At 43.4% G+C, this 21,089-nt stretch overlaps 1 protein-coding gene across 5 annotated transcripts in view; it reads left to right on the forward strand.

The window, feature by feature from the left end:
• RBM46 (RNA binding motif protein 46) overlaps positions 1–21,089 on the forward strand; it is a 118,867-nt gene that overhangs the window by 81,418 nt on the left and 16,360 nt on the right. For 2 of the 5 annotated variants that reach the window (XM_077279386.1, XM_077279387.1), the window contains exon 5: positions 4,387–5,154. The exons of the other annotated variants lie outside the window; for them this stretch is intronic. In XM_077279386.1, coding sequence (XP_077135501.1) covers positions 4,387–4,403 — 17 coding nt within the window. In that variant the 3' untranslated portion in view covers positions 4,404–5,154. Of the gene's footprint in view, positions 1–4,386; positions 5,155–21,089 lie in introns of those variants that run through there. 5 annotated transcript variants of the gene reach the window in all.

The following is a 21,089-nucleotide window of genomic DNA, read 5'->3' on the forward strand; positions in this document are numbered from 1 at the left end:
ATGGAGGGCCATGTGTGCCAGGTTGGCTGGCTGGGGGGGGGGGATGTATGCCAGGCTGGCTGGAGGGGCCGTGTATGTCAGGCTGGCTAGGGGGCCGTGTATGCCAGGCTGGATGGCAGGCTGGGAGCGATGTATGCCAGGCTGGCTGGCAGGCTGGGGGCCATGTTTGCCAGGCTGGCTAGCTATGGGGGGGCCCCCCAGGCTGGCTGGGGGGCATGTATGCCTGGCTGGGGGCCAGGTGTGCCAGGCTTGCTGGCTGTCTGAGGGCCTTGTATGGTAGGCTGTCTGGGGGCCATGTATGGCGGGCTGGCTGGCTGGGGGGGACTATGTCTGCCAGGCAAGAGGGGTCATTATACTTTATTTTCCTATGTTAAAAGTGGAAATACCAAACCTTTTAAATTATTTTCCATATTTTACTAAATTATAAACAAATGATGATATTTTTTAACAAAATGTAAACATTAATTCTTTACATTTTTTCAATTGCTGGAAAAAAAAATTTTGATGGCACTTTCCCTTTAACCCCTTTACCCCCAAGGGTGGTTTGCATGTTAATGACCAGGCCAATTTTTCCGATTCTGACCACTGTCCCTTTATGAGGTTATAACTCTGGAACGCTTCAACGGATCCCGGTGATTCTGACATTGTTTTCTCGTGACATATTGTACTTCATGTTAGTGGTAAAATTTCCTTGACATTACTTAAGTTTATTTGTGAAAAAATGGAAATTGGCAAAAATTTAGAAAATTTCGCAATTTTTCCAACTTTGAATTATCATGCCCTTAAATCACAGAGATATGTCACACAAAATACTTAATAAGTAACATTTCCCACATGTCTACTTTACATCAGCACAATTTTGGAACCAAAATTTTTTTTGTTAGGGAGTTATAAGGGTTAAAAGTTGACCAGCAATTTCTCATTTTTACAACGCCATTTTTTTTAGGGACCACATCACATTTGAAGTCACATTGAGGGATCTATATGATAGAAAATAACCAAGTGTGACACCATTTCTAAAAACTGCACCCCTCAAGGTGCTCAAAACCACATTCAAGAAGTTTATTAACCCTTCAGGTGTTTCACAGGAATTTTTGGAATGTTTAAAAAAAAATGAACATTTAACTTTTCTTCACAAAAATTTACATCTGATCCAATTTGTTTTATTTTACCAAGGGTAACTGGAGAAATTGGACCACAAAAGTTGTTGTACAATTTGTCCTTAGTACGCCGATACCCCATATGTGGGGGTAAACCACTGTTTGGGCGCATGGCAGAGCTCGGAAGGGAAGGAGCGCCATTTGACTTTTCAATGTAAAATTGGCTGAAATTGAGATGGGACGCCATGCCGCGTTTGGAGAGCCCCTGATGTGCCTAAACATTGAAATTCCCCCAGAAGTGACACCATTTTGGAAAGTAGACCTCCAAAGGAACTTATATAGATGTGTGGTGAGCACTTTGAAATTCCAAGCGCTTCACAGAAGTTTATAATGTAGAGCCATAAAAATAAAAAATCCTTTTTTTTTTAACAAAAATGATTTTTCGCCCCCAATTTTTTACTGTCCCAAGAGTAACAAGAGAAATTGGACCCCAAAAGTTGTCCAATTTGTCCTGAGTACGCTGATACCCCATATGTGGGAGAAAACTACTGTTTCGGCGCATGGCAGAGCTCAGAAGGGAAGAAGTGGCGTTTTGCAATGCAGACTTTGATGGAATGGTCTGTGGGCGTCACGTTGCGTTTGCAGAGCCCCTGATGTACCTAAATAGTAGAAACCCCCAACAAGTGACCTCATTTTGGAAACTAGACCCCCCCAAGGAACTTATCTAGATGTGTGGTGATCACTTTGAACCCCTAAGTGTTTCACTAAAGTTTATAATGCAGAGCCGTGAAAATAAAAAATCCTTTTTTTTTTCCACAAAAATGATTTTTTTAGCCCCCAGTTTTGTATTTTCCCATAGGTAACAGGAGAAATTGGATGCCAAATGTTATTTTCCAATTTGTCCTGAGTACGCTGATACCCGATATGTGGGGGTAAACCACTGTTTGGGCGCACGGCAGAGCTCAGAAGGGAAGGAGCACCGTTTTCTTTTTTCAATGCAGATTTGTATGGATTGAGATCGGACGTCATGTTGGGTTTGCAGAGCCCCTGGTGTGCCTAAACAGTGGAAACCTCCCAATTCTAACTCCAACCCTAACCCCAACACACCCCTAAACCTAATCCCAACCCTAACCACACCCCTAACCCCAACACAACCTAATCCCAACCCTAACCACACCCCTAACACGAACACACCCCTAATCCCAACACATCCCTAATCCCAACCCTAACCATACCCCTAACCCTGACACACCTAGCCGTAAACGTAATCCAAACCCCAACCCTAACTTTAGCCCCTACCCTAACCCTATCTTTAGCCCCAACCCTAACTTTAGCCCCAATCCTAACCATAATGGGAAAATGGAAATAAATACATTTTTTTATTTTATTATTTCTCCCTAACTAAGGGGGTGATGAAAGGGGGTTTGATTTACTTTTATAGCAGCTTTTTATGTTTGGCAGCTGTCACACACTAAAAGACGCTTCTTACTGCAAAAAATATTTTTTGCGTTGCCACATTCTGAGAGCTATAATTTTTCCATATTTTGGTCCACATAGTCATGTGAGGTCTTGTTTTTTGCGGAACGAGTTAACGTTGTTATTGGTATCATTTTCGGGCATGTGACATTTTTTGATTGCTTTTTATTCTGATTTTTGTTAGGCAGAATGAACAAAAACCAGCAATTCGTGAATTTCTTTTGGGGGGGCGTTTATACCGTTCCGCGTTTGGTAAAATGGATAAAGCAGTTTTATTCTTCGGGTCAGTACGGTTACAGCGATACCTCATTTATATAATTTTTTAATGTTTTGGAGCTTTTATACAATAAAAACTATTATATAGAAAAAATAATTATTTTTTTATTCTGAGAGCTATAACTTTTTTATTTTTTCGTTGATGACGCTGTATGGCGGCTCGTTTTTTGCGGGACAATATTGCCTTGCGCTGGCGTGTACTCCGGAGGACAGAGAATGAACTTCAATCCAATATTGCGGCCAGCATGCAGCCAGCGGGTAAGGAAAGGGTGAATCAAACACCCGAAAACCCCGCCCATATGACCCAAAACAGGTCCCGCCAAATTTAGGTGACAGGTTCCCTTTAATCGCAACAACCTCAACATTAAGCTAACGTTTAGCTCTGGCAGATGTGTTGATTTTTTGGATTTGCAGATACGTGCCCTGCCCAGTGGGAGCATTACCACAAAGGTTTTTCGCAAAAAAACAGCAACCAATTCGGTACTCCATGCACAATCGGCACATCCACAAACCACAATTAAGGGGATCCCGGTGGGACAATTCCTGCAAGTCAGGCATATTTGCTCTAACGATCGTGACTGAGGTACAATCAAAAGAATTGGCTGAGAGATTCTTGGAACGGGGATATAATTCAGGGGTGATACAGAAGGGGTATCTACGGGCCAAGCATACATCTAGAAATGCGTTGCTTTATGACAACAGAATCAAAAAGAATGCTAACAATGTAAACAACAATCAAGTCCAATTCATTACCGGATTTCATAATAAGTGGTACCAACTTAAAAAAAATGTGAATAAACATTGTCCCGTCCTATTTACGGATCCAATCCTGAGACAGATCTTACCTCCCTTTCCGTCTATAGTGGCTAAGAGATCCAGGAATCTTCAGGATATCCTGGTACATAGCCATTATGAACCGACTAAAAAAACTAACAACTTACATCAAGAAATGGCTGGATTTTACCCCTGTGGTAGATGTAAGGCCTGTGCCAATTGTGTGAAAGCCCAATCTTTTTCAAATTTTGATGGATCGAAAAGATATGAAATAAGAAGATTTATTATGTGTACGTCCAAGGGAGTCGTGTATCATGCCAGTTGCCTATGTGGTAAGGTCTATATAGGCCTCACCACAAGGGAGTTGAAAATTCGAATCCGTGAACATCATCTGGATATTGAAAAGGCTAAAACTGTGGATGATATCTCTAGTTTAAAGACAATTCCAAGGCATTATAAGAAATTCCACAACTGTGATCCATATCTCATGAAGGTAAAGGGTATTGATTTGGTTTCTTTGGGAGCCAGGGGAGGAGATTTGGGAAAAGCTCTCGCCCAGGTTGAGAGTCGGTGGATATACCGTCTGGGTACTTTGGCCCCCCAATGGTCTCAATGAGAACCTTGGCTTCAGTGGATTTCTTTAACCTAATTTGAAAAAATATGCTTGTCTCTCTTTTATTTTTTGTTTTTAGTGTTTATGGTAGGGTTTGTTATTTTGTCTTGATTTTAAGCTATGTTTTAACTCATGTTTGTGTTGTAGGAATGTTACATCGCTGAACTAGTGTGTGTCTTCGATTGGCTGGAGTTTCAACTGATTCTTATTGGATATCGTGGAGCAGGAGACTTGATGATACCATTTTATGGATTCTTTACATTTGATATACGTTCTTTGGTCTTTGAAAGTAACAAATACCACGATCTTCTTGTGGAGTAATATGCAGCAGATCTTTGGAGAGGACTACATGGACTGATGAAGTGTATACTATTGAACCATTGTCCATCTGTGTTCGGCTGGACTTCCATTGATTCCAATCTGATATCGTGGAGTAGGAGGCCGGATGATACCACTATATGGATTTTGTTATTTTTATCTGTTCTCCGGCTTTCGAATCAAGGGAACATTACAATTTCATTTTTGGATTAATGTTCAGCAGACGTCTTTAGTAGACTACATGGACTGATGTCGGTTGTTGATATTCTACCTTCGGGATCTAAAATGTTTATGCTCCCCTAATAATATCTATGTGGGGTTTGGGTCTTCCTATTTGGTCTTACTGTCTATGATATAATGGGTGGGTATTTGTTGTTATTATTATTTATATAGGTGAGATTGTTGATTTGGATATCTTGGGACAACCTAATTAGCTTTTTAGTTTGTGGGAGAGTATTTTCTTTTCTATCCATATGGTTATTGATGTTGAAGACTGACATCGGATTGTTAATACGCATCTATCTTGATTAGGGTGTATCTTGCTTCTTGCACTCTGTTCCTTTTATATAGTGCTAATTAAAATACTATTATTTTTTCTATATGTGCACCTTTCTTTCATATTTATGCACAGTGTCACAGTTATTAAAATAACTTTCACTATTGTAATACTATTGTAGGAACTCTAGGATTCTGGTAGCGTGGGGCAATGAACAGACAGACGGGTTTCCTTAGTGCAAATAGTGTATTTGTACAACAGCAATAACACCCAAAACAATATACTGATAACCCGCAATGAAACAAGTCCCTTAACCATATACAGCAAATCGGCAGAGTTCTTAGGGCAGAGTCCTCGGCAAGGTGAGTGTGACAGGTGACGTGGTTAAGATCCAAAACACTGTTGGTGCAGAAAGAGTCAAATCCAAGTATGTAGTAAACACAGGGAAGTCCAGAACAAGTCCTCAGGTTAATCCCAGGTGTGGCATGAACAAGGGTAAGTCCAGAAACAAGTTCTCAAGTTGATCTCAGTTGTGGCATAAACACGGGTAAGTCCAGAACAAGTTGACATTAAAGTATTATACTGGTGTAGATTCCAGTAGCTCCCACCGGGGGGAGTAAATGAAGGATTAAGTAGCAAAAACACAGTCCAGCAACATAGTTCCAAAACACAGTTCAAAAACAGAGTTCTTACCAGGAGGAGTGAACCAAGGGTTAAGTTCCAAAGTCAACAGATTAAGGATAACTGAGAGTGTAGCTTACATAGGCAGAGAATGTCCAGAGCCAGGGGTAGAAGCACAGTAGAACAAGCAGCTGAGCTGCAGGAGAAACAGAAGCAGAATACTCCAGCAAAGAGGCTGACACCTGAGACGGGTTTTAAACAAACGAACAGGAAGTAGGGCAGACAAAAACAGCAAACTCCATCTTACCAAAGGGCAAAATCATTCACAAGGTGACTTGGAAAACCCGGAATACTGACAACTATTTTCTCGCTACATATAATCTTTAATACTTCACATTTGCATAAATGAACATTTTAGTATTACTTCCTTAAATATTAGTGTCGCTTTAATATATTCACTATTCACGTTTACAGTTTTCCTATGCTGAATTCTGCCAGGTGATGTTCATGAATGGCAGTCCCCTGTCCTGCAGGGGGGGACTACCATCGGTTCTCACTCTAGTTTGATTTTGGCATGGGTTCACCTCTCACGGATTCCACTCTTATATAGTATGAGTGTTTATTTAATTATTGTAGGCACTAGCCACTTTAACTTTTATGGTACATGGAATTTTTTATAAACTCTATGTTCTAACTCATTTTCACTTTCGCACTTGTCACTTTTATTCCTGGATTCAGTGCAGGTGTATTCTTGCTATTATTGGAATATATATTTGTGTCCGGTTTGCCTATAGTGGGCGGCTATGTATATTACTTTTTAAATGGAACTTCAATTTTAAGCTGTGTGCTAAGACTGTCACTGGTATGTGTTTACCTGGTGTTTTTGCTATTTAACCCCTTCCCGACCTTTGATGCCACGTAGGCGTCATGAAAACCCGTGCCAATCCGACCCATGACGCCTATGTGGCGTCATGGAATGATCGCGTCCCTGCAGATCGGGTGAAAGGGTTAACTCCAATTTCACCCGATCTGCAGGGACAGGGGGAGTGGTACTTCAGCCCAGGGGGGGGTGGCTTCACCCCCCCGTGGCTAAGATCGCTCTGATTGGCTGTTGAAAGTGAAACTGCCAATCAGAGCGATTTGTAATATTTCACCTAAAAAACTGGTGAAATATTACAATCCAGCCATGGCCGATGCTGCAATATCATCGGCCATGGCTGAAAACACTGATGTGAACCCCCCCACCGATCGCCCCCCCAAGCCACCGATCTGTGGTCCGCTCCCCTCCGTCTTGTGCTCCGCTCCCCCGTCCTCCTGTCCGCTCCCCCCGTGCTCCGACGCCCCCCCCCCCCCGTGCCCCGATCTCCACCCCCTTATACTTACCGAGGCTCCCGGTGTCCATCCGTCTTCTCCATGGGTGCCACCATCTTCCAAAATGGCGGGCGCATGCGTAGTGCGCCCGCCGAATCTTCCGGCTGGCAGATTCGTTCCAGATATAATTTGGTCACTGTGATAAAACCTATCACAGTGATCAGAATAAAAAAATAGTAAATGACCCCCCCCTTTATCACCCCCATAGGTAGGGACAATAATAAAAAAAAGAAAATATTTTTTTTTCTTTTTCCACTAGGGTTAGGGTTAGAACTAGGGTTAGAACTAGGGGGTAGGGGTAAGGTTAGGGTTAGGGCATGTGCACACAGTGCGGATTTGGCTGCGGATCCGCAGCGGATTGGCCACGGATCCGCAGCGGATTGGCCGCGGATCGGCAGCGGATTGGCCGCTACGAATTCGTAGCAGTTTTCCATCAGGTTTACAGTACCATGTACACCTATGGAAAACCAAATCCGCTGTGCCCATGGTGCGAAAAATTCCGTGCGGAAATGCTGCGTTGTATTTTCCGCAGCATGTCAATTCTTTGTGCGGATTCCGCAGCGTTTTACACCTGTTCCTCAATAGGAATCTGCAGGTGAAATCCGCACAAAAAAACACTGGAAATCCGCTGTAAATCTGCAGGTAAAACGCAGTGCCTTTTACCTGCAGATTTTTCAAAAATCGTGAGGAAAAATCTCACACGAATCCGCAACGTGGGCACATAGCCTTAGGGTTAGGGTTGGAATTAGAGTTAGGGTTGGAATTAGGGCTAGGGTTGGAAATAGGGTTAAGATTAGGCTTGTGGTTAGGGTTACGGATAGGGTAGGAGTGTGTTGGGGTTACAGTTGTGGTTAGGGTTGGGATTAGGGTTAGGGTTGGGATTAGGGTTAGGGTTGGGATTAGGGTTACGGGTGTGTTGGGGTTAGGGTTGTGGTTAGGGGTGTGTTGGGGTTAGGGTTGTGATTAGGGTTAGGGCTACAGTTGGGATTAGGGTTAGGGGTGTGTTGGGGTTAGTGTTCAAGTTAGAATTGAGGGGTTTCCACTGTTTGGGCACATCAGGGGTCTCCAAACGCATTGATTCCAGCCAATCTTGCGTTCAAAAAGTCAAATGGTGCTCCCGCCCTTCCAAGCCCCGACGTGCGCCCAAACAGTGGTTTACCCCCACATTTGGGGTACCAGCGTACTCAGGACAAACTTGGCAACAACTGTTGGGGTCCAATTTCTCCTGTTACCCTTGCAAAAATAAAAAATTACTTGCTAAAACATAATTTTTGAGGAAAGAACAATTATTTTTTTATTTTCACGGCTCTGCGTTATAAACTTCTGTGAAGCACTTGGGGGTTGAAAGTGCTCACCACACATCTAGATAAGTTCCTTCGGGGGTCTAGTTTCCAAAATGGGGTCACTTGTGGGGTGTTTCTACTGTTTAGGCACATCAGGGGCTCTGCAAATGCAATGTGACGCCCGCAGACCATTCCATCAAAGTCTGCATTTCAAATGTCACTACTTCCCTTCCGAGCCCTGACGTGTGCCCAAACAGTGGTTTACCCCCACATATGGGGTATCAGCGTACTCACAACAAACTGGGCAACAAATATTGGGGTCCAAATTCTCCTGTTACCCTTGTGAAAATAAAAAATTGCTTGCTAAAACATCTTTTTTGAGGAAAGAAAAATGATTTTTTATTTTCACGGCTCTGCGTTGTAAACTTCTGTGAAGCACTTGGGGGTTGAACGTGCTCACCACACATCTAGATAAGTTCCTTGGGGGGTCTAGTTTCCAAAATGGGGTCACTTGTGGGGGGTTTCTACTGTTTAGGCATATCAGGGGCTCTGCAAACGTAACATGATGCCCGCAGACCATTCCATCAAAGTCTGCATTCCAAAACGTCACTACTTCCCTTCCGAGCCCCGGCATGTGCCCAAACAGTGGTTTACCCCCACATATGGGGTATCAGCGTACTCAGGAGAAACTGGACAACAACTTTTGGGGTCCAATTTCTCCTGTTACTCTTGCAAAAATAAAAAATTCTGGGCTAAAAAAATATTTTTGAGGAAAGGAAACACATTTATTATTTTCACGGCTCTGCGTTATAAACTTCTGTGAAGCACTTGGGGGTTCAAAGTGCTCACTACACATCTAGATAAGTTCCCTTGGGGGTCTAGTTTCCAAAATGGAGTCAATTGTGGGGAGTTCCTACTGTTTAGGCACATCAGGGGCTCTGCAAACGCAACCTCATGCCCGCAGAGCATTCCATCAAAGTCTGCATTTCAAAACGTCACTACTTCCCTTCCGAACCCCGACGTGTGCCAAAACAGTGGTTTACCCCCACATATGGGGTATCAGCGTACTCAGGAGAAACTGGACAACAACTTTTGGGGTCCAATTTCTCCTGTTACTCTTGCAAAAATAAAAAATTCTGGGCTAAAAAAATATTTTTGAGGAAAGGAAACACATTTATTATTTTCACGGCTCTGCGTTATAAACTTCTGTGAAGCACTTGGGGGTTCAAAGTGCTCACTACACATCTAGATAAGTTCCCTTGGGGGTCTAGTTTCCAAAATGGAGTCAATTGTGGGGAGTTCCTACTGTTTAGGCACATCAGGGGCTCTGCAAACGCAACCTGACGCCCGCAGAGCATTCCATCAAAGTCTGCATTTCAAAACGTCACTACTTCCCTTCCGAACCCCGACGTGTGCCAAAACAGTGGTTTACCCCCACATATGGGGTATCAGCGTACTCAGGAGAAACTGGACAACAACTTTTGGGGTCCAATTTCTCCTGTTACCCTTGGGAAAATAAAAAATTGTGGGCTAAAAAATCATTTTTGAGAAAAGAAAAATTATTTTTTATTTTCATGGCTCTGCGTTATAAACTTCTGTGAAGCACTTGGGGTTTCAAAGTGCTCACCACACATCTAGATTAGTTCCTTGGGAGGTCTAGTTTCCAAAATGGGGTCACTTGTGCGGGAGCTCCAATGTTTAGGCACACAGGGGCTCTCCAAACGCGACATGGTGTCCGCTAATGATTGGAGCTAATTTTCCATTCAAAAAGCCAAATGGCGTGCCTTCCCTTCCGAGCCCTGCCGTGCGCCCAAACAGTGGTTTACCCCCACATATGGGGTATCATCGTACTCAGGACAAACTGGACAACAACATTTGGGGTCCAATTTCTCCTATTACCCTTGGGAAAATAAAAAATTCTGGGCTAAAAATCATTTTTGAGGAAAGAAAAATTATTTTTTTATTTTCACGGCTCTGCGTTATAAACTTCTGTGAAACACCTGGGGGTTATAAGTGCTCACTATGCATCTAGATAAGTTCCTTGGGGGGTCTAGTTTCCAAAATGGGGTCACTTGTAGGGGAGCTCCAATGTTTAGGCACACAGGGGCTCTCCAAACGCGACATGGTGTCCGCTAACGATTGGAGCTAATTTTCCATTCAAAAAGTCAAATGGCACGCCTCCCCTTCCGAGCCTTGCCGTGCACCCAAACAGTGGTTTACCCCCACATATGAGGTATCGGCATACTCAGGAGAAATTGCCCAACAAATTTTAGGATCCATTTTATCCTGTTGCCCATGTGAAAATGAAAGAATTGAGGCTAAAAGAAATTTTGTGTGAAAAAAAAGTACTTTTTCATTTTTGCGGATCAATTTGTGAAGCACCTGGGGGTTTAAAGTGCTCACTATGCCTCTAGATGAGTTCCTTGGGGGGTCTAGTTTCCAAAATGGGGTCACTTGTGGAGGAGCTCCAATGTTTAGGCACACAGGGGCTTTCCAAACGCGACATGGTGTCCGCTAACAATGGAGATAATTTTTCATTCAAAAAGTCAAATGGCGCTCCTTCCCTTCCGAGCCTTACCATGTGCCCAAACAGTGGTTTACCCCCACATGTGAGGTATTGGTGTACTCAGGAGAAATTGCCCAACAAAATTTAGGATCCATTTTATCCTGTTGCCCATGTGAAAGTGAAAGAATTGAGGCTAAAAGAAATTTTGTGTGAAAAAAAAGTACTTTTTCATTTTTGCGGATCAATTTGTGAAGCACCTGGGGGTTTAAAGTGCTCACTATGCCTCTAGATGAGTTCCTTGGGGGGTCTAGTTTCCAAAATGGGGTCACTTGTGGAGGAGCTCCAATGTTTAGGCACACAGGGGCTTTCCAAACGCGACATGGTGTCCGCTAACGATGGAGATAATTTTTCATTCAAAAAGTCAAATGGCGCTCCTTCCCTTCCGAGCCTTACCATGTGCCCAAACAGTGGTTTACCCCCACATGTGAGGTATTGGTGTACTCAGGAGAAATTGCCCAACAAAATTTAGGATCCATTTTATCCTGTTGCCCATGTGAAAATGAAAAAATTGAGGCTAAAATAATTTTTTTGTGAAAAAAAAAGTACTTTTTCATTTTTACGGATCAATTTGTGAAGCACCTGGGGGTTTAAAGTGCTCACTATGCTTCTAGATAAGTTCCTTGGGGGATCTAGTTTCCAAAATGTGGTCACTTGTGGGGGAGCTCCAATGTTTAGGCACACGGGGGCTCTCCAAACGCGACATGGTGTCCGCTAAAGATTGGAGCCAATTTTTCATTCAAAAAGTCAAATGGCGCTCCTTCCCTTCCGAGCCCTGCCGTGCGCCCAAACAGTGGTTTACCCCCACATATGAGGTATCAGCGTACTCAGGACAAATTGGACAACAACGTCCCTGGTCCAGTTACTCCTTTTACCCTTGGGAAAATAAAAAAATTGTTGCTAAAAGATTATTTTTGTGACTAAAAAGTTAAATGTTCATTTTTTACTTCCATGTTGCTTCTGCTGCTGTGAAACACCTGAAGGGTTAATAAACTTCTTGAATGTGGTTTTGAGCACCTTGAGGGGTGCAGTTTTTAGAATGGTGTCACTTTTGGGTATTTTCAGCCATATAGAACCCTCAAAATGACTTCAAATGTGAGGTGGTCCCTAAAAAAAATGGTTTTGTAAATTTTGTTGTAAAAATGAGAAATCACTGGTCAAATTTTAACCCTTATAACTTCCTAGCAAAAAAAAAAATTGTTTCCAAAATTGTGCTGATGTAAAGTAGACATGTGGGAAACGTTATTTATTAACTATTTTGTGTCACATAACTCTCTGGTTTAACAGAATAAAAATTCAAAATGTGAAAATTGCGAAATTTTCAAATTTTTTGCCAAATTTCCGTTTTTTTCACAAATAAACTCAAAAATTATCGACCTAAATTTACCACTAACATGAAGCCCAATATGTCACGAAAAAAAAATCTCAGAATCGCTAGGATCCGTTGAAGCGTTCCTGAGTTATTCCCTCATAAAGGGACACTGGTCAGAATTGCAAAAAACGGCAAGGTCATTAAGGCCAAAATAGGCTGGGTCATGAAGGGGTTAATTCCCCTTGTTCACATCTGGCAGCTGTTAATTTGCCTCCAACACTTTTCCTTTCATTTTTTCCCCATTATGTAGATAGGGGCAAAATTGTTTGGTGAATTGGAAAGCGCGGGGTTAAAATTTCACCTCACAACATAGCTTTGACGCTCTCGGGGTCCAGACGTGTGACTGCAAAATTTTGTGCCTGTAGCTGCGACGCCTCCAACACTTTTCCTTTCACTTTTTCCCCATTATGTAGATAGGGGCAAAATTGTTTGGTGAATTGGAAAGTACGGGGTTAAAATTTCACCTCACAACATAGCCTATGACGCTCTCGGGGTCCAGACATGTGACTGTGCAAAATTTTGTGGCTGTAGCTGCGACGGTTCAGATGCCAATCCCGGACATACACACACACACACACACACACACACACATACACACATTCAGCTTTATATATTAGATTTTGTGTCACATAACTCTCTGGTTTAACAGAATAAAAATTCAAAATGTGAAAATTGCGAAATTTTAAACATTTTCGCCAAATTTCCGTTTTTTTTCACAAATAAACTCAGAAATTATCGACCGAAATTTACCTCTAACATGAAGCCCAATATGTCACGAAAAAACAGTCTCAGAATCGCTTGGATCCGTTGAAGCGTTCCTGAGTTATTACCTCATAAAGGGACACTGGTCAGAATTGCAAAAAACGGCCAGGTCATTAAGGCCAAAATAGGCTGGGTCATGAAGGGGTTAAGCCATGAATGTGTGGTGATATGTATAATTGCTTAAGGTACCTTCACACTTAATAACGATAGCGATCCGTGACGTTGCAGCGTCCTGGATAGCGATATCGTTGTGTTTGACACGCAGCAGCGATCAGGATCCTGCTGTGACATCGTTGGTCGGAGCTAGAAGGCCAGCACCTTATTTCGTCGCTGGATCACCCGCTGACATCGCAGGGTCGGCGTGTGTGACGCTGATTCAGCGATGTCTTCACTGGTAACCAGGGTAAACATCGGGTTACTAAGCGCAGGGCCGCTCTTAGTAACCCGATATTTACCCTGGTTACCATTGTAAATGTAAAAAAAACAAACACTACATACTTACATTCCGGTGTCTGTCGCGTCCCCCGGCGTCCGCTTCCCTGCACTGTGTCAGCACCGGCCGGCCGTAAAGCAGAGGACAGCGGTGACGTCACCGCTCTGCTTTACGGCCGGCGCTTACACAGTGCAGGGAAGCGGACGCCGGGGAACGCGACAGACACTGGAATGTAAGTATGTAGTGTTTGTTTTTTTCTACATTTACACTGGTAACCAGGGTAAACATCGGGTTACTAAGCGCGGCCCTGCGCTTAGTAACCTGATGTTTACCCTGGTTACCCGGGGACTTCGGCATCGTTGGTCGCTGGAGAGCTGTCTGTGTGACAGCTCTCCAGCGACCACACAACGACGAAACAGTGACGCAGCGATCGGCATCGTTGTCTATATCGCTGCAGTGTCGCTTAATGTGACGGTACCTTTAGTTTAGATTTCCTTTCACTTCTTTTGTTTTTGAGGGTTGCTCTGTTTTTTGTAGCCTGTGATATAAATGCCCGTAATTTATTTATTTTTCTATCTGATTTCTCACTCGCTGTATAGATTGATCTGTTTGGGCTTTAATCCTTTCTCACTTTGTTTGTGAAGCATCCTGATTTGCAATTTCTCCTGCCTGTATTCATTGGTTTCATGACGGTATAGCTCCTCCCATTTAAATCTGATAAGCCGTCTGACGATATGAGTCATATGATGCTCGTCTATAGATACATCGGTGTGTATTCACTGGGGCTATGATGGTGTAGCTCCTCCCACTTAAATCTTAATGGCCACTTGATGGTGTGAGTCATATGACGCCCGTCTATAGAGATACCAGTATGCACTTATTGTTGTTATGACGGTGTAGCTCCGCCCATTTGAATCTGTTTGGCCGCTTGATGATATGAGTCGTATGATGCTCTTTCTTAGATATACCAGTATACACTTAATGTTGTTACGACGGTGTAGCTCTGCCCATTCAAATCTGATTGGCTGCCTGAGTATGAGTCAGATGACGTCCGCCTCTAGACACACCCTTGTACATGCATTGGTGCTATGATTGTGTAACTCCTCCTACTTACGTTTGATTGGCCGCTTGATGGTATTAGTCATATGACGTCCGTCCATAGACACGCCCCCAGGAAGAAGCAACCGCGAAACATGCGTTGGGGTTCGGAGGACCAGCCTGTCACTTGACAGTGAATTGTTTGGTGGACACCTTCCTAGGTAATATGTGGATTGATAGGTGAATTGTCATTTGTGTGTATGTGGGTATGTGAAGGAACACCACAGCTGTAGGGACTATGTGTTTTCTATTGTTGGCATAACCGTGCCCTTAGCATGTGCTTGGGAGTTGTGGATATTTTCTGATCCATTCTAATAACACAGATAGTATTTTGCAAATACTGAATTTTTCCTTTTGACTGATAATATGTAATACTTTGTTTGACTATATATGCACTTTAACCCCTTAACGACCGCCGATATGCCTTTTAACGGCGGCAGTTAAGGGTACTTAAACCACAGCGCCGTTAATTAACGGCGCTGTGGAAAAAGTGAATAGCGCCCCCCAGAGTCGAATTTTCTCTGGGGTCTCGGTTGCCGGGGGTAGCCGAGACCCCAGAGAACATGATTCGGGGGTTTTTTACCGACCCCCGAGTTGCGATCGCCGGTAATTAACCGTTTACCGGCGATCGCAAAAGAAAAAACGCGATCTCCCTTTTAATTTCTCTGTCCTCCGATGTGATCGCACATCAGAGGACAGAGAAATGGGGTCCCCGATAGCCCCCCGATACTCACCTGTCTCCGCCAGTGCTCCTCGTGGCTCCCGATGGGTGCCGCCATCTTCTTCCAGCAAGAAAATGGCGGGCGCATGCGAAGTGCGCCCGCCGGCCGGCACCCGGAGGATCTTTGGGGTCTCGGCTGCCGGGGGTAGAAGAGACCCCAAAGAACATGATTGGGGTCGGTTCTTACCGACCCCTGTTGTGCGATCACCGGTAATTAACTGTTTACCGGCGGTCGCAAAAAAAAGCGATCGGTCATTCTCTCTCCTCTGATGTGATCGCACATCAGAGGACAGAGAAATAGGGGGATTCGGGGACCCTGCTGTACTTACCGGTGTCCCTGGGTCCTCCTGCGTCCCCTCCTGCCTGCCGGCTTCTTCCTATGGAAGGAAAATGGCGGGCGCATGCGCAGTGGGCCCGCTCTCTGCTGCCATCTGCCGGCTGGCAGGAGAGAGGAGTTGGGGCTAAAATTAGGGTTAGGGTTGGGGCTAAATTTAGGGTTAGGGCTAGGGTTAGGCTTCTTTCACACTTGCGTCGGTACGGGGTCGTCGCAACGAAAATTGTGCACAACGTGGGCAGCGGATGCAGTTTTTCAACGCATCCGCTGCCCAGTCTATGTCCTGGGGAGGAGGGGGCAGAGTTACGGCCACGCATGAGCGGAAATGGCGGATGCGACGTACAAAAAAAAGGTTACATTGAACTTTTTTTGTGACGACGGTCCGCCAAAACACAACGGATCCAGTGCACGATGGACGCGACGTGTGGCCATCCGTCGGCAATACAAGTCTATGGGCAAAAAAGGCAACCTGCGGGCACATTTGCAGGATCCGTTTTTTGTCCAAAACGACAGATTGCGACGGATGCCACATGACGCCAGTGTGAAAGTAGCCTTAGGGCTAGGGTTATGGTTGGGGCTAAAGTTAGGGCTAGGGTTAGGGTTAAATTTAGGGTTAGGGTTGGGCTAAATTTAGGGTTAGGGCTAAAGTTAGGGCTAGGGTTGGGGCTAAAGTTAGGGTTAGGGCTAGGGTTGGGGCTAAAGTTAGGGTTAGGGTTGGGGCTAAAGTTAGGGCTAGGGTTGGGGCTAAAGTTAGGGCTAGGGTTGAGGCTAAAGTTAGGGTTAGAGTTGGGATTAGGGTTTGGATTAGGGTTGGTATTCGGGTTAGGGTTGGCATTAGGGTTACGTTTGGGATAAGGGTTAGGTTTGGGATTAGGGTTAAGGTTAATGTTGGGATTAGGGTTAGGGGTGTATTGGGATTAGGGTTAGGGTTGAGATTAGGATTAGGGGTGTGTTGGATTTAGGGATTTGATTAGCGTTATGGTTAGGGTTGAGATTAGGGTTGTTTTGGGGTTAGGGCTGTGATTATCGTTAGGGTTGTGATTAGGATTATGGATCAGGTTGGGATTAGGGTTAGGGGTGTGTTGGGGTTAGGGTTGGCGTTAGAATTGGGGGGTTTCCACTGTTTAGGTACATCAGGGGGTCTCCAAACACGACAGCCAATTTTGCGCTCAAAAAGTAAAATGGTGATCCCTCCTTTCTGAGCTCTGCCGTGCGCCCAAACAGTGGTTTACCCCCACATATGGGGTACCATCATACTCAGGACAAATTGGACAACAACTTTTGGGGTCCAATTTCTCTTGTTACCCATGTGAAAATAAAAACTTGGGGGCTAAAAAATCTTTTTTGTGGAAAACAAAAATATTTTTTATTTTCACGACTCTGCATTATAAACTTCTGTGAAGCTCTTGGGCATTCAAAGTTCTCACCACATATCTAGATAAGTTCCTTGGGGGTTCTAGTTTCCATAATGGGGTTACTTGTGGGGGGTTTCTACTGTTTAGGCACATCAAGGGCTCTCCAAACGCGACATGGCGTTCGATCTCAATTCCAGCCAATTCTACATTGAAAAAGTAAAACGGCACTCCTTCTCTTCCAAGCTCTGCTGTGCGCCCAAACAGTGGTTTACCCCCACATATGGGGTATCGACGTACTCAGGAAAAATTGCCCATCAACATTTGTCATCTAATTTCTCATGTTACCCTTGTGAAAATAAAAATTTGGAGACAAAAAGATCATTTTTGTAGAAAAAATGCGATTTTTTTATTTTCATGGCTCTACGTTATAAACTTCTGTGAAGCACTTGGGGGTTCAAAGTGCTCACCACACATCTAGATAAGTTCCTTAAGGGGTCTAGTTTCCAAAATGGTGTCACTTGTGGGGGGTTTCCACTGTTTAGGCACATCAGGGGCTCTCCAAACGCGACATGACGTCCGATCTCAATTCCAGCCAATTCTACATTGAAAAAGCACTCCTTCTCTTCCAAGCTTTGCACCGCCCAAACAGTGGTTTACCCCCACATATGGGGTATCGACGTACTCAGGAGAAATTAGACCATAAAAGTTGTTCTCCAATTTCTCCTGTTACCCTTGTGAAGCACTTGGGGGGTTCAAAGTGCTCACCACACATCTAGATAAGTTCCTTAAGGTGTCTAGTTTCCAAAATGGTGTCACTTGTGGGGGGTTTCCACTGTTTAGGCACATCAGGGGCTCTCTAAACGTGACATGGCATCCAATCTCAATTCCAGCCAATTCTGCATTGAAAAAGTCAAACAGGGCTCCTTCTCTTCCAAGCTCTGCGGTGCGCCCAGTGGTTTACCCCCACATATGGGGTATCGGCATATTCAGGAGAAATTGCACAACAAAATTTATGGTTACATTTCTGTTTTTACACTTGTGAAAGTAAAAAAAAAAATGGTTCTGAATTAAAATGTTTGCAAAAAGAAAGTTAAATGTTCATTTTTTCCTTCCACATTGTTTCAGTTCCTGTGAAGCACGTAAAGGGTTATTAATCTTCTTGAATGTGGTTTTGAGCACCTTGAGGGGTGCAGTTTTTAGAATGGTGTCACACTTGGTTATTTTCTATCATATAGACCCCTCAAAATGACTTCAAATGTGATGTGGTCCCTAAAAAAAAATGGTGTTGTAAAAATGAGAAATTGCTGGTCAACTTTTAACCCTTATAACTCCCTAACAAAAAAAAATGTTTCCAAAATTGTGCTGATGTAAAGTAGACATGTGGGAAATGTTATTTATTAACTATTTTTCGTGACATATCTCTGTGATTTAACCCCTTCACCCCCAAGGGTGGTTTGCACGTTATGGACCGGGCCAATTTTTACAATTCTGACCACTGTCCCTTTATGAGGTTATAACTCTGGAACGCTTCAACGGATCCTGGTGATTCTGACATTGTTTTCTCGTGACATATTGTACTTCATGATAGTGGTAAAATTTCTTTGATATTACCTGCGTTTATTTGTGAAAAAAATGGAAATTTGGTGAAAATTTTGAAAATTTCGCAATTTTCCAAATTTGAATTTTTATGCAATTAAATCACAGTGATATGTCACACAAAATACTTAATAAGTAACATTTCCCACATGTCTACTTTACATCAGCATCATTTTGGAACCAAAATTTTTTTTTGTGACGGAGTTATAAGGGTTAAAAGTTGACCAGCAATTTCTCATTTTTACAACACCATTTTTTTTTAGGGACCACATCTCATTTGAAGTCATTTTGAGGGGTCTATATGATAGAAAATACCCAAGTGTGACACCATTCTAAAAACTGCACCCCTCAAGGTGCTCAAAACCACATTCAAAAAGTTTATTAACCCTTCAGGTGTTTCACAGGAATTTTTGGAATGTTTAAATAAAAATGAACATTTAACTTTTTTTCACACAAAATTTAATTCAGCTCCAATTTGTTTTATTTTACCAAGGGTAACTGGAGAAAATGGACCCCAAAAGATGTTATACAATTTGTCCTGAGTACGCCGATACCCCATATGTGGGGGTAAACCACTGTTTGGGCGCATGACAGAGCTCGGAAGCGAAGGAGCGCCATTTGACTTTTCAATGCAAAATTGACTGGAATTGAGATGGGACGCCATGTTGCGTTTGGAGAGCCACTGATGTGCCTAAACATTGAAACCCCCCACAAGTGACACTATTTTGGAAAGTAGACCCCCTAAGGAACTTATCTAGAGGTGTGGTGAGCACTTTGACCCACCAAGTGCTTCACAGAAGTTTATAATGCAGAACCGTAAAAATAAAAAATCATATTTTTTCACAAAAATGATCTTTTCGCCCCCAATTTTTTATTTTCCCAAGGGTAAGAGAAGAAATTGGACCACAAAAGTTGTTGTGCAATTTGTCCTGAGTACGCTGATACCCCATATGTGGGGGTAAACCACTGTTTGGGCGCATGGGAGAGCTCGGAAGGGAAGGAGCGCCGTTTGACTTTTCACTGCAAAATTGACAGGAATTGAGATGGGACGCCATGTTGCGTTTGGAGAGCCACTGATGTGCCTAAACATTGAAACCCCCCACAAGTGACACCATTTTGGAAAGTAGACCCCCTAAGGAACTTATCTAGATGTGTGGTGAGCACTTTGACCCACCAAGTGCTTCACAGAAGTTTATAATGCAGGACCGTAAAAATAAAAAATCATATTTTTTCACAAAAATGATCTTTTCGCCCCCAATTTTTTATTTTCCCAAGGGTAAGAGAAGAAATTGGACCACAAAAGTTGTTGTGCAATTTGTCCTGAGTACGCTGATACCCCATATGTGGGGGTAAACCACTGTTTGGGCGCATGGGAGAGCTCGGAAGGGAAGGAGCGCCGTTTGACTTTTCACTGCAAAATTGACAGGAATTGAGATGGGACGCCATGTTGCGTTTGGAGAGCCACTGATGTGCCTAAACATTGAAACCCCCCACAAGTGACACTATTTTGGAAAGTAGACCCCCTAAGGAACTTATCTAGATGTGTGGTGAGCACTTTGACCCACCAAGTGCTTCACAGGAGTTTATAATGCAGGACCGTAAAAATAAAAAATCATATTTTTTCACAAAAATGATCTTTTCGCCCCCAATTCTTTATTTTCCCAAGGGTAAGAGAAGAAATTGGACCACAAAAGTTGTTGTGCAATTTGTCCTGAGTACGCTGATACCCCATATGTGGGGGTAAACCACTGTTTGGGCGCATGGGAGAGCTCGGAAGGGAAGGAGCGCCGTTTGACTTTTCACTGCAAAATTGACAGGAATTGAGATGGGGCGCCATGTTGCGTTTGGAGAGCCACTGATGTGCCTAAACATTGAAACCCCCCCACAAGTGACACCATTTTGGAAAGTAGACCCCCTAAGGAACTTATCTAGATGTGTGGTGAGCACTTTGACCCACCAAGTGCTTCACAGAAGTTTATAATGCAGAGCCGTAAAAATAAAACAAACATTTTTTCCCACAAAAATTATATTTTAGCCCCCAGTTTTGTATTTTCCCGAGGGTAACAGGAGAAATTGGACCCCAAAAGTTGTTGTCCAATTTGTCCTGAGTACGCTGATACCCCATATGTGGGGGGGGAACCACCGTTTGGGCGCATGGGAGGGCTCGGAAGGGAAGGAGCGCCATTTCGAATGCAGACTTAGATGGAATGGTCTGCAGGCGTCACATTGCGTTTGCAGAGCCCCTAATGTACCTAAACAGTAAAAAAAAACCACAAGTGACACCATTTTGGAAAGTAGACCCCCTAAGGAACTCATCTAGATGTGTTGTGAGAGATTTGAACCCCTAAGTGTTTCACTACAGTTTATAACGCAGAGCCGTGCAAATAAAAAATATTTTTTTTTCCACAAAAATTATTTTTTAGCCCCCAGTTTTGTATTTTTCCAAGGGTAACAGGAGAAATTAGACCCTATATATTGTTGTCCAATTTGTCCTGAGTACGCTGATACCTGATATCTGGGGGGGGGA

This window comes from Ranitomeya variabilis, chromosome 1 (genome assembly GCF_051348905.1).
Source record: "Ranitomeya variabilis isolate aRanVar5 chromosome 1, aRanVar5.hap1, whole genome shotgun sequence".
Classification (NCBI taxonomy): domain Eukaryota; kingdom Metazoa; phylum Chordata; class Amphibia; order Anura; family Dendrobatidae; genus Ranitomeya; species Ranitomeya variabilis.